General features: G+C 41.8%; 1 protein-coding gene across 1 annotated transcript in view; it reads left to right on the plus strand.

Moving 5' to 3' along the window:
• Positions 1 to 1,525: 1,525 nt before the first annotated feature.
• gabrr2a (gamma-aminobutyric acid type A receptor subunit rho2a) overlaps positions 1,526 to 13,992 on the plus strand; it is a 49,249-nt gene continuing 36,782 nt past the window's right edge. Inside the window, exons 1-3 of the mRNA XM_034674409.1 lie at positions 1,526 to 1,563; positions 7,465 to 7,670; positions 13,665 to 13,771. Coding sequence (XP_034530300.1) covers positions 7,549 to 7,670; positions 13,665 to 13,771 — 229 coding nt within the window. The 5' untranslated portion in view covers positions 1,526 to 1,563; positions 7,465 to 7,548. The remainder of the gene's footprint in view (positions 1,564 to 7,464; positions 7,671 to 13,664; positions 13,772 to 13,992) is intronic.

Here is a 13,992-nt window from a genome sequence, read left to right on the forward strand (position 1 = left end):
TCTGAGATCAAAAACAACATTCTAGAATTCTGAGATCAAAATCAACATTCTAAAATTCTGAGATCAAAGACAGTATTCTAGAATTCTGAGATCAAAGACAACGTTCTAGAATTGTGAGATCAAAAGCAACATTCTAGAATTCTGAGATCAAAGACAACATTCTAGAATTCTGGGATCAAAGACAACATTCTAGAATTCTGGGTTCAAAGACAACGTTCTAGAATTCTGAGATCAAAGACAACATTCTAGAATTCTGTCTTTAAGATCAAAGACAAAATTGTAGAATTCTGAGATCAAAGACAACATTCTAGAATTCTGTCTTTAAGATCAAAGACAACATTCTGGAATTCTGAGATCAAAGACAAAATTGTAGAATTCTGAGATCAAAGACAACATTCTAGAATTCTGTCTGTAAGATCTAAGACAACATTCTGGAATTCTGTCTTTAAGATCTAAGACAACATTCTGGAATTCTGTCTTTAAGATCAAAGACAAAATTGTAGAATTCTGAGATCAAAGACAACATTCTAGAATTCTGTCTTTAATCTCAGAATTTCGAGAGACAAGTCAACATTCTAAAGGAGAGTTGGATCTAAACGTGGATCTAATCCTATTTTATACCCCTCTTTTTATAGCGTCACATACCTAATTCAAAGTAAAAGAGTCAGAAACATGAACACTGTGACATGAATCAGCATGATAACAACTAACTATAATGACAGAAACCATGTTTGACAAATCGATGGAGCCTTGAGGAACACCAGAAGAGACAGAAGCGGAACCAGGATAACGTTCTGTATTATAGATATGATTTAATCATTGGAAGAACTAAAGTTTAACACAAACACAAGTTTTATCAAAACAGCAAAAAAGAAAAAGTTCCAAGAAAAGAAAAAGAAATAATATCCGGAGTGTAAAGATGTCAGTCTGTCACTGGTTACCCTGAGGGGAGCTGACACAGCTCTGTTCTGTTTCTGAAAACCTTACATGAAGTTAAAAATATTTGTGAGGAGTTATGAGAAGACAACTTTGATCGGTCTGAGACGTGCTGAAGTTTTTTATTAAAAAAGGATGACAGCCTGCTGAGCGTCAGAGATGATGGTTTACTCTGTCAGATGTATGGAGAGTATCACAGTGAGCAGTCTTCCTGTACACAGCCTTTCTTCAGCACCATAGTAACCCCTAACAAAACCTATAACAGCATGTAAGCAGAAGGCACCGTGCTCTCTACAGCTGATTTAACAAAAGGCTCCATCCCTCTTTAAAACACAAACTTTTACATAATTCATTTTGTGGCGCTGCTGGAGACGGTCCAGATCGAGTCGTGTGGAGTGAGGGGGAGCGCTGCCCGCCACTTGGCAGGGAAATCTGGGATTAGCTGAGTTTCTCTGAGGCTGCACGGTGAATGATGGCTGAGTGGGTGATGAAGAGAGTCGGATGTTGAGTCAGGGATTGGTCGGTGAGTCATCAGAGGAAAACATCTGCATCCAGCTCTGCAGGTGGAGCGTTTGCTAAGCTGCCATCTGGAAACTAAACCTGATTCATCTGAGTAATGTGAAACATGTGAGTGTTTACATGTGTGCTGTTTCATTTGAGGTTCATCTGAAGCATAAATGCAACACTCACTGTGCCTGGAAATACGAGTATTTGTCTTGTACAGAAAGACACTATAATCACAAAATATCCTCCTTCATCCGACACGAATCAATATCTGCATGTGTTTAACATTAAAGGTGACATATCATGCAAAATCGACTTTTTAATGGTTCTCTACCTGAAATATGTGTCCCTGGCATGCCTACAAACTCCCGAAAATGAAAAGAATCCATTCTGCCCCTGTTCTGATTTCTCCACCTTTCTGTATATGTGTGCTGAAACGAGCCGTTTCAGTTTTCAGTGTTTTTCATACATCACAACGACATCCGGTCTGTAACAGGAAGTCAGAGCTCGGAGCTTGTTCAGCCCATAGACTGTATAAAATACAACTCAACCCCTCCTCCGTTTTTCATTCCCTGCACAAATGTGTGCTAACAAGGAGCTTAGGAGGGAGGCATGCTAGTTGTAGGCTGTCTTAAAGGTGACATATTATGCTCTTTTTGATCAAAATAGATTTGTCTAAGAGGTCCCCAAAACATGTCACTGAAGTTTATTGCTCAAAAAAACACTTTGAATCAGATTTTGGCATGTCTGTAAACCCCTCTTTTTCAGCCCTGCTCAGAACACTCTGTTTTCTCTCTGACCACGCCCCCTCAGGAAGTGGATGTGCCCTCGGCTGTCCAGCACTTTGATCTAATGTTTACATGTTGGCTGAATATACACGGCTGCTCACAGACCCGCGTTACTTCAACCCTCTGAATCTGATCCAGAATCTGATCCTGACGGAGAGGCGCCTGCAGCAGGACCTTTCTGAAGGATTGGTCACAGATTTTGTGTTTCTTGTTGTTTTATTTGTCAGTATGTCGACGTGTGTCTTTGTACACAGCTACGAACATGTAGCTATGTGGCTATGCTAACTAGCGCTAGCACTTTTCCACGAAAAATAAAAATCATCCACTAGATCTTCAAATCTGCAGACGTGGGGAGTAAAACCGACCTTAGATCAACGTGCTGGACAGCCGAGGGCACATCCATTTCCTGAGGGGGCGTGGTCAGAGAGCTCATTCTCATTTAAAGGCACAGACACAGAAAACAGCCTGTTCTGAGCAGGGCTGAAAAAGAGGGTTTTATAGGCAGACCAAAATCTGATTTCAAAGTGTTTTTTGAGCATAAACTTTAAAGACATGTTTTGGGGACCTCTTAGACCAATATATGTTGATGAAAAAGAGCATAATATGTCACCTTTAACGCCTGTCAGTGTTGTAGTTTTTTATGAGGAGACTCTAACGGCCCACTTCCACCAGATCCGTCTCAGCTCGATCACAGCACCGGATCTGATTCTATTCTAGTCAATGTGTTAACTTCAACTGGATCCGGATCTCCAGAAACTTAGGAGGTAAGGAGGTGAATCTGGCGTCCAGCAGCTCATACGGGAGATTCAAAAGCAGGAAGTCACAGAAATGATTTCACTGTGTGAAACACTGGATCCCTCACAGTCATGATAATGTGTATAAGGTACATAATGTGTTCTCTGTGTAAACCTTACAAGTACTATGATGTCTTGTTTCATTGCTCATCCATAAAGGCTTATTTGCCTGACATTCAAATATGGAAATTTTACCTTTTATTGCATCCGATTTGTAAATGCTGCATATTAGTTTCTCCACCTCTGCAGCCTGACATCTACATTAACGAGACATTTCAGAGCTCCTTTAAAATCACAACTCAGCGTCCAAACAGCCAAACAATGATGACATTTTGAGAATGAGGAGAGGAGGAAGGGAAGAGTTTTCTGCCTCACAGAAAGGGAAGCTGGAAATATGTTTTGCTTTTGTAGTCAGATTGATGTTTTTCAGTGAATCTGTTGGAGAGGTCTGAACTTTGCAGAACTTTGAACCTTTGTTGACGTTGTCTGCGTGATCTGAACCGGAGAACGCCGAGCTGTAAAGGATAGTGCTTTGGTAGAAAGCCAAAAGCTTACCTCCCCTCCTCTTGTGCTGCATCAATGAGCTGCAGTGAGAAGTTGACCCCGTTGACTTTCTCTCAGGATGAATTTATTCTGTTGGAATCAATACAACAGTCTATGTTATAAAGCTTGAAGGCTCATTCATCACTTTACTTGACTCACCGTCCCGCTGTCCCTCACACTCACGGGCTGGGACGGTCAGTTTCAGGGTTTTTTAGCTCCAATCTGAATGTTTTTATTTCGGTAAGCCAGCGATTCTGATCCAACCTGATCTGATCCAATCTTTCATTCACTTCACGTTGATTAAATCTAACTGATGCATTCAGAATAACAGATGTAGCCTACTTTATCTGTCTGATCTCTTTTTCCTAAGCTACTTACACGTACAGGAGGTCATGGTTATAAAAGATTCAAATATAAATAAAGGTTTAAAAACTGAAATTATTGATAAGGTATGGATTAAAGTTTGGTGGGGGGACTCCTGGAAGTGGCTAAAGGAGAGATATCGACTGATTCTGTAGGATTTGTTTGGAAATAGAAACAGAAACTCAGACTGCTGCAGAGTGGAAGCTGGTCTCCTTACTGTTTTTAACATGAAGAGATGCTTTAAGAAGACGCTTTACCCCAACAACAAGGGAGTCTAATCCTAATCTGACACAGGCGAAGTCATGAAATGAACATTTATTACCTGCCAGAGATGTTGCAACCTGAGAAAGTGACAACTGGCAGGAGGACAGACAGGCTGAGCTGTTTTTGTGACAGCACAACAGATATGTAAAATAATCATTTTATCCTTTAAAGCTCGACTCCTGAGGAATCTGAGAGTTTCAAACTCAAACTGGGTGACGTTACAGCCAGGGTTTGACTTCTTATTACTGTTATTTACATTCCTTTTGTCCCAAGTGAGAATTTACCAACCTCTGTATTGCTTTGTTTGTATTTCTTGCTTTCTCACTACAACACCGGACCCTTTGGAAAACATCCAACTCCAATACGATTCAGTGGTTGCTCAGCAGAGTTAGGGACACGTCCTAAACCGACTCTGAAGCCTTGTTGAAAACAATGCATGGAGGGAAAGTCAGGCAAGAGTTAACAAAAGTGGAGAGATGCTACTGGCATAAGCGGAGCGACCGCGGGGGCAGAGGGTACGGCCACCCTAGGGCCCATGTTCAGCAGGGGCCCCCTACTGAGCTACTTTTTGATGGGACCCGAACACCCCATGTCTGTCCCTGTCCACCGTTGGTGTTGTAATTAAAAAAAAACCTAACCTTAATCAGTTAGGGTTAGGGTTAGGGTTTGGGTTAGGGTTAGGCTTAGGCTTAGGCTTAGGCTTAGGCTTAGGGTTAGGGTTATGATTGTGATTAGGGTTAGGGTTATGATTAGGGTTGTGATTAGAGTTAGGGTTATGATTGTGATTAGGGTTAGGGTTATGATTAGGGTTGTGATTAGGGTTAGGGTTGTGATTAGGGTTAGGGTTATGATTAGGGTTGTGATTAGGGTTAGGGTTAGGGTTGTGATAAGGGTTAGGGTTATGATTAGGGTTGTGATTATTGTTAGGGTTGTGATTATTGTTAGGGTTTTGATTAGGGTTGTGATTAGGGTTAGGATTAGGGTTAGGGTTGTGATTAGGGTTAGGGTTAGGGTTATGATTAGGGTTGTGATTAGGGTTAGGGTTATGATTAGGGTTGTGATTAGGGTTAGGGTTAGGGTTGTGATTAGGGTTATGGTTAGGGTTGTGATTAGGGTTAGGGTTAGGGTTAGGGTTATGATAAGTGTTGTGATTAGGGTTAGGGTTGTGATTAGGGTTAGGGTTAGGGTTCAATCAATAAGTGAGAATTTGTGTTTTTTATCAGAAGGGCCCCTTGAGGATGCTCCGCCCCCTTTGCGCTTAGAGTCTAGCTCCACCCCTGGGCCTACTGGCTAAAGATATCAGCATGTCCAATTATTACTTTAGCTCCAAATGTTAAAAAGACAAAGAATGATTGATTTTCAGAGGTGATGTCACTCAATGCTGTCTCAAGGTGTCTTCCCCTCGCCCTGTATTCTTGGTGAAAAACCACATCATGCATAATTTAGCTTTAACGTCTACCAACAGTCTGAGTGTCAGGATCCAAGAGTTGTCCAGCTGATGCGTCACATTTTATTGATCCTCCAACACGGTCTCAGCAGATGTGTGTCTAACATGAGTCTGGTCCTACTGGAGGTTTCTGCCTGTTAAAGGAAGTTTGTCCTTGCCGCTGTATCTGGCTAAATGCTGCAAAGTGCTCTGCTCATGGTGGATTAAGATGAGATCAGTCTGAGTCCTGTCTGTAAGATGGGACTGGATCTGATCCGGTCTTGATGTTGGGTCTTTGTTAATGATGTTGTCATGTTCTGGTCTGTTCTAAGTTTGTTTTTATTCTTGTTTCAGTTCAGGTTTATTTATTTCCTGAGTGTGATTTTTATGCTCTCCTACGCTCATGTCTGTGTCTTTACTGTTTCCTGTTTTATTTTGAAGTTCTTGCCTCCTGTGTGTCTGCTTTAGTTTTACTTCCTGCCCTTGATTGCACCCTCATTAGTTCCACCTGTGTCTCGTTGTCTCACCTGTGTCTGATTGCTCCTGTCAGTATTTAGTCTCTGTGTTTCCTCCCTTCTGTGTCACTTCATTGTTCAGTCTCACCCGAGTTTGTCCCAGTGCTCCCAGTGCTCCCAGTGCTCCCAGTGCTCCCAGTGCTCCCAGTGCTCCCAGTGCTCCCAGTGCTCCCAGTGCCCTTGTTTTTTCTTTGGATTTGTTTCAGTAAGTTTTGTTTCACCTCCTGCTGTCTTTTGTTAATCAAACCTTTTTTTTAGTCTGCACTTTAGATCCCCTCTTTAGATTTTGCCTAACATTTACCAAGACTTGTTACTGTTCGTAAAGAGCCTTCAGATAATATTCATTGTGTGGTGCTCAATAAATAAAGTTTGATTGATTGTGACTTCAAGATAAGCAAATAAGATGTTGGGGAAACTAAAAGTTGTTTTTTATCACAGGAGAAATAAGAAGTCCACACTGCGTAGCTGCATGCATGCAAACAGCTTCTGCAGAAATCCCTAAACAAAGGCTTAGTTTGTGTGCAAACATAATAATTACTTTTGCAGAACAAATGAAAACCTCTGAAGAAAAAGAATCAAGCAATGAATGACTGTTTTACAGAAACCAAAACAACAAGATGCATTGAGAATATGTGATTTCATTTGACAGTCCTGCAGAAATGGAACATTTAGTGATGACTTCATTGTGTTATAGATACTTATTACACATGATGTGTAGAGCTTTGTGTCAGCTATATATAGTGATGGAGATGACTCCGCCATGCATGTTGTGTAATTCGGGTTTAGTGTATCTCTGAGGGACATTTTGACATCAGCATTGTGATGCATTTAGAATCACATGAGGCTTCAGTCACAACACTGACTGTGAAATGTTGAATGAATCTGTGCTGCTCTGTCAGCGGCTGCATTGAACGGGTTGGCAGCGTTTAAACTGCAGCAGCATGTCCCTGAGCGGAGTGAAACGTGATTCCCAGTGATGAGCTTTTTATTTACAACAGGGAGGAATAATCTGCTCTGTTGTGCCACGCGCCAGGCTGCAAATAATCCCTGTGCGTGTGTGTGCATGTGTGCGCGCGCGTGTGTGCGTGTGTGTGTGTATGTGTATGTGTTTATTTCTTGTCCCTCAGAGCAAGCAGGCTACAGATGTTCTCTCTCTCTCTCTCTCTCTCTCTCTCTCTCTCTCTCTCCCCCTCTCTCTCTCTCGTGAGGATAAGTGCAGACAGAGTGTGATCGCGCGCTCACACGTTTTTCTGATGCCATGTCCGCGGACGCCTCCTCCTCCCTCCTCCTCCTCCTCTTCCTCTTCCTCCTCCTCCTCCTCTGCTGAGCAGGATGCGCTGCCGGTTGAGCGCTGCTGGAATGAACCGACTGAAGGAGGCTTTTAAGGGACTCACCTGTGGATTTACGCCTTCAGGATGCCTTATGTGACCAAACCTCTGATTTTACTCCTGTGTCTGCTCGTTACCGGGGAATGCAGGAAGCACGGACACAGGGTGAAGAGATGGACCGGGACCGTGGAGACCCAAAAGCACGGCACGTAAGTGGAGAGGACATCAGTCCAAAACAAGAAGACTTTGAAATGCGTAAAGTAGAGAAATGTGCAGATTTTTTTCATGCAATATGTATAATTAAATGTTTAATATCAGAAGATGTGTCTGCAGCTCAACATGACTCCTGAATCTGGACACTCTGTCACAGCTTCACTGTCAGATGTTGAATTTTGGAGGGAGTTGAGACCTGCTTATTGTTCAGGCTTTTTCTTCCATCAAATGATGAATAGATTTAAAATAAAGAGCAGATACCAAAAGCTGCAGAAGTTAGTGGATCACAGCTGTGAATACTCAAAGATGAATCACTGATGTTTGAAATGTATGAAAAGGATCAGGTCAGATTTAAATCTTCCTTCATGAGCTCCTTGATATATGATTTAATTCTTGACTTCACTCTGACAGGATGATAAAAAAAAAAGCAGCATTTGAAGCCTGAACTTTGTGCGCTGCATGAATGAGGTGTGGTCAGATCTCTTTGGTTTCTCAGAGAATCATCAGCTGAAAGGCAACAGGTTGAATATTTACACTTCAATTAAATCACAATCCAAAGGATGAAATAATTGATCTCAGGTGAGGGATGGAAGTCATAAAAAAAATCATATGAAAGGGTTCAAATGAGGCAATATGTTGCATGGACTGTACTCTGGTAGACATTCATCCACCCACCCACACACACAAACACACACACAGAGATACACAAACACACTCACACGTCCGTCCATCCTCTGCAGGAGGTGAAGCTGCCTGCAGGACACTGAGCTGCTCATCACAGAGTTTGGGTTTCTAGAGGACTCTGTCAAACCGTCTCCTCCAGAAAAGCACAGCAGCTCTCCAACCACACAAAGACCTCTAGTGGCAGCGTGAGGTATGAGAGGTGTGTGTGTGTGTGTCAGGAGCAGAGGAGGAGCAGTGTGAGCCTCAAAAAGGAGAAGGGCGTAGGCCTGGGTGGATGATCCACAAAGCTTTCACCTGCAGTTTCAGAGAGTGATGAATTAACGTCAGCCAAACATGAGTGTGACATGTTTCAGGCCCCTTCCCTCGCTCTTCACTCACCTCTTCTTCTTCTTCTTCTTCTTCTTCTTCTTCTTCTTCTTCTTCTTCTCCTTCTTCATGTCTTCAGAAATAAAGTTGCATTGTGAGGCAGCTGGATTAGTGACACCATGTGACATAGTTGAATGGATTAATTGTTCATTATTTTAGTTATTAATCTTCTCTTTGCTGCACGATAACTGCATTACACACATGTGCATTAATCACAGGACTTTGAAATACACGCGTTATATCCTTTTAGCTTCTAGTAGAGACAACATTACAAACGGGCTGAGAGCAGAGGAGGGAGACAGTGATGCCTGAACCTTTCATGTTGAGCTTCTCACCAAATCAGTAAGTTAGTTAGCTCACCTCCTCCGTCTAATGATGGTCTGTATTCAGCAGGACTCAAGGATTCAAGGATTTAAGGATTCAAGGTTTTTTTATCGTCATTCCAATACAAGCTGTCGCATGATATGGGACGAAATTTCGTTTCTCAGGTCCCGTATAAAGCCACAAAGAACACACAATTTAAAGGAAGACATTAGTAATAAATATAAATACAAATATAAATATTGTGCATGGACTGATTGAGTTATTTATGTGCAATTGAGTGTGCAAATGTACAATGTGCAAGTTTTGAGGTGGTCCGTTTTATTGTACTGTTCATGTCGGAGTCTGTATGGCTGGGAGCGGCCGAGACTACAGAGCACCTTTTCTTTACAGGACTCGCTGTGGTCAAGAACCTCACAATTCAACTTTGGTTCTAAGACATCCCGGCTCCTATGGTTGTTAATGTGAGGAGGATTCCTTTCTCTCTATAAACAGATATCTGCATAAAGAGCAGCTAACAGTCTGTTCTAGATCAAACATTTACACTGAGACACAAATCTTGCTTGATGCTGTGTCACTAAAGACAATCAGCATTTAGATTTCCTGACTTCCTGGAACGCAGCATCAGAAATGATGGATCCCACCAAGCGGCAACCTCCGGTATAAAAATATGAGTCCAATGCGGAAGTCCTAAAAACTGCAGTTCACCAAGTGTCCACTTGAGGCTGGCTCCAGAAGTACAGGAAACCACATACACACCAATTCAAAAAAGGGCTGATCTTTACAGCAGAAATAAACATGTTTACAGCCTGGTACAAAAGACGAGTGTAGTCTGGATAGCTCAGCTCAGATCGGGGGTGAATTTTTTTCATAACGAGGTCATTTCAAAGATATTGAGATTACCAGTCTTCCAATGAGAGGCACAGCTGACTTGATTGACAGGCGGGAACACTGTAGCTGTTAGCGAGGAGGCTCAAAGCCCGCCTCTTTACATCACAATCGTTGGACAGCAGTTATGTTGAGTTCAATATTTCCAATATGGCTGCCGCCGCTGATTGGCCTCAAAACAGCGCTTCACAAACAGACAGGTGACGTCACGGATACTACGTCCATTATTTATACAGTCTATGGTCCCACCTCTATTCAACAATCTACAGTGAAACTGAGACTCAGCACAAACAGATGATGAACAGACGCTTCTGCAGATATATCTGAAGGTTTATATCATGACTGAACAATAGCTGATGACGTCTGAGTTTGCTTCCTGTCAACCACCTTCCCAATGAGATCAAATGCTCGGCGGTCTGTGAGGAACAGGTCCTGCAGCGTATACGAGCTTTGTATACGTTACTCTACAGCTGCTTTTAGTGTTTCTGTAATCGCTGCTACTGCATTGCATTGTGGGATATATATACTGGTGTAGAATCCACTGCTTGCACATTATAAGAAGCTTTCATTGTACGCACAAATAGATTCCCTTCAAGGTGTATTTAAAATCTCACCCTCTGTTTAGAGATTAATGTTTGAGGGATTTTAGATGCAGCGATCAAAGTTAGCATGTTGTCATTTTTTTGATTATTGTCATGGAAACACACACCATAATCCTGAATGTGTGATAGATAGATAGATAGATAGATAGATAGATAGATAGATAGATAGATAGATAGATAGATAGATAGATAGATAGATAGATAGATAGATACATAGATAGATACATAGATAGATACATAGATAGATACATAGATAGATAGATCTTTATTTGTCCTTAATAAGGAGATAAAAGACTGAAAAGATGCACATCAGAAGCACACCAGCAGAGCATAAGGCAGAGATCCACACCGACTCGGCTGCAATCAGCCTCTGCTCTAAACACAGAGTTTATAGGTCTCCCTCAGAAGTCAGAGATTCAGAGTCTGGAGCACAACATGTTCTGTGTTCCAACATTTAATGGACACTGCGAGCAGAGAGGGCAAAACATTTATCTCTTCTTTTCTGCTGGCTGCAGAGAACATGCTGTGATAATTCAGAGCTGATTGAACCCAGCGTGAGGTCGAAATAGCTCCGAAACCGTCACCGTCAGAGCGGCAGCCCCACTGCTGACAGTCCCATCACAGCAGGGACAAAAAGCACAGTCTGAAGAAAAAAGCGTGTATGCAATCCTGGAGCATCTCCTGTCTCATTGTTCTCCTGAAATAGTTTCTGTAGGACGATATTAACGTTAGTGGAAAACTGCACGACGAAGTTTGTCAGCAGGACATGGTTTAGTGTCAGCTATAACTTCTTATTCTTTATCCTCGTCCCAGTGTCCAGACACCGGGTCAGAATGGATTAATTGACAGAAGAATGTCCCCCTCCACTCCAGCAGGTGGCGATATGCCCCCCTTTCAAGTTCCAATGGACCTATTGACCTGTTCCTTCAATAGACTGTATAAATAATGGACGTAGTATCCGTGACGTCACTCGTCTGTTTCTGAAGCGCTGCTTTGAGGTCAATAGTCGGCGGCAGCCATATTGTAAATATTGAACTCAACATAACTGCTGTTGAGTGATTGTGACGTAAAGAGGCGGGCTTTGAGCCTCCTCGCCAACAGCTACAGTGTTCCCGCCTGTCAATCAAGTCAGCTGTGCCTCACATTGGAAGACTTGTAATCTCAATATCTTTGAAATTGCCGAGTTAGAAAAAGTTTGCCCCCGTACAGTGTGTGCCGATCGAGAAATGAGCTATCCAGACTACACTCGTCTTTTGCACCAGGCTGTAAACATGTTTATTTCTGCTGTAAAGATCGGCTACTTTGAATCATACTTCCAGAGCCAGCCTCAAGTGGACACGTGATGAATTGCAGTTTTTAACACTTTTGCATTGGCTTCAATTCTCGCAGCTGGATGTTGCAGCTTGGTTCCTTCACATAATAATCAACAAACAAGTTAGCAAGAGGCTAACTGCTTTTGTACTCAGCTTCTCGGTCACAGCCTGGAGTGAGAACTGTGACGGTACTGTAAGACCAGTTCCCTTTCTCTTGGTGCATTGTGACCTTCATCGGTAGGACAGCTGAAGAGAGACAGGAGCTGTGGAGGGAGACGTGCAGCAAAGGGTGAAGGCTGGGGCTGTCCTCTAAACCGCCTGCTACTTACTACCAACGAATGTAGGATTTACACTGCAAAAAGTCAAAATCTTACCAAGTGAAATTGTCCCATTTTTAGTCAAAATGTCTTAACCCACTTGATTTAAGATAAATTTACTCTAAATTTACTTTAAGTAACATTTGAGCAAGATAGAGGGACTTGTTTTAAGACATCTTGTTTTAAGTTGTAATTTAGAAGAAACAAGGTTTATTTTACATTTCATTCATTTTTCAAGCTGAGATCTTATTTGTAGAAGACGGATAATCTTGATTTAAGACGAGCACTTTACTTGATTTAAGTAAATGCATTGTACTGGAGAATCTATCAGAAACAGCTCCATTGATGAAAGAAAGAAAGAAAGAAAGAAAGAAAGAAAGAAAGAAAGAAAGAAAGAAAGAAAGAAAGAAAGAAAGAAAGAAAGAAAGAGAGAAAGAGAGAAAAGGTGTTTTTAAGGGTGGGTTACAGTTTTCAGGCACTGTTTCTTCTAAATCAGATCAAAATATCCATCCTCAAACTACATGCACACAATGGAACACCTCCTTTAGAGCATAGCTGGCTTATCCTAAAGAACAACATGACTGAATATTAGTATATCCAGCTCACTATGAGAAGACATTATATCTCAAAATACTCAAATTAAACTTTGTCATCTTATTTCAAGTACAACATGGTCTTAAACCTAGAGAAGTGCCGCTACAATACAACTCAAATTAAGGTGAATATATCTCAAATGAAGAAGTTGACATGAAATGTATTAGTGCAACAACCTTTTTGTGAGTGAAAAAATACTAATTGTTATCATTCCTGTCTTATTCTGAGACACTAAGCTTTAAAATACTGGTCAAATATTGCTTAAAATAAGTTTTTCCTGCTAATTTTAAGATCACAGTTTTCTAAATATTACATCCTATTTTAAGAAATCTTACCAAGCAAATTTTCACTTGTTCAATTGGCAGATTTGTTTGCTTATTTCAAGGTAAAAGTACCTTGAAATAAGGTTTTTTTTCTTGTTTTTGGAGGGGCTTTTTTTCCAGTGTATTCCCTCGACTTGACCTTAAGAAGTCTTTGTTTTGAAAAGAGGGAGACTTCTGAGGATCGTTCTGCTCCTGGTAAAACAAGGAGACTCTGAAACAAGCCAGCAGCAGTCCAGCGCTCTGCTGGAGAAAGCTTTGTGAAATCAAGCTGACTCACAGCAGCTCACCTTGTGATCCTTGAACACATGAACTGAGCAGGTTGTTATCAGGCTCAGCTGTGAAGTTTTCAGTCGGCCGAGCTGTTGCTGCTGCATCGCTGTGTGTACGATGAGGAAGCTAGAAACGAGTGTGAGCTGACTCTGAGCTGTCCTGCAGGAGTTAAAGTAAAACTCTGTAAGAGAAAAAGAAGCATGCTCCACGTCAATGTTCAGTCTGCAGTTAGCCTTCTGAGCTGACATGATGCTCCAGTCTTTCAGCAGACTCCCCCCTGACATACATGTATGTTCATGTGATCTCTTCTAGCTCGTTGGCGAAGAAGCCTCCAGATGTGACCAAGTCTCGCAAGATGAAGACGGAGCAGCTGCTCCAAGTGGACGATCATGACTTCACCATGAGGCCGGCGTTTGGAGGTATGTGTGGAGTGCTCCCCTCTACGTTTTTATGAATGTTCTCCTGTTGCACGTTTATTTAAGATCTCAGACACAATCTTAAAGTCGGCTTCTGAAGGGGTGTGAAGAGATGAAATTTGATTTAAACTCCAGCAAAAGGAAGTTTAGATCTTGGATTTCAAGCTCTAATTTCTGAGATCCAGTCTGAGTCCGCCCCTCTTGAGATTCGTGGGTAAGAAAAA

This window comes from Notolabrus celidotus, chromosome 22 (assembly GCF_009762535.1).
Source record: "Notolabrus celidotus isolate fNotCel1 chromosome 22, fNotCel1.pri, whole genome shotgun sequence".
Classification (NCBI taxonomy): Eukaryota; Metazoa; Chordata; class Actinopteri; order Labriformes; family Labridae; genus Notolabrus; species Notolabrus celidotus.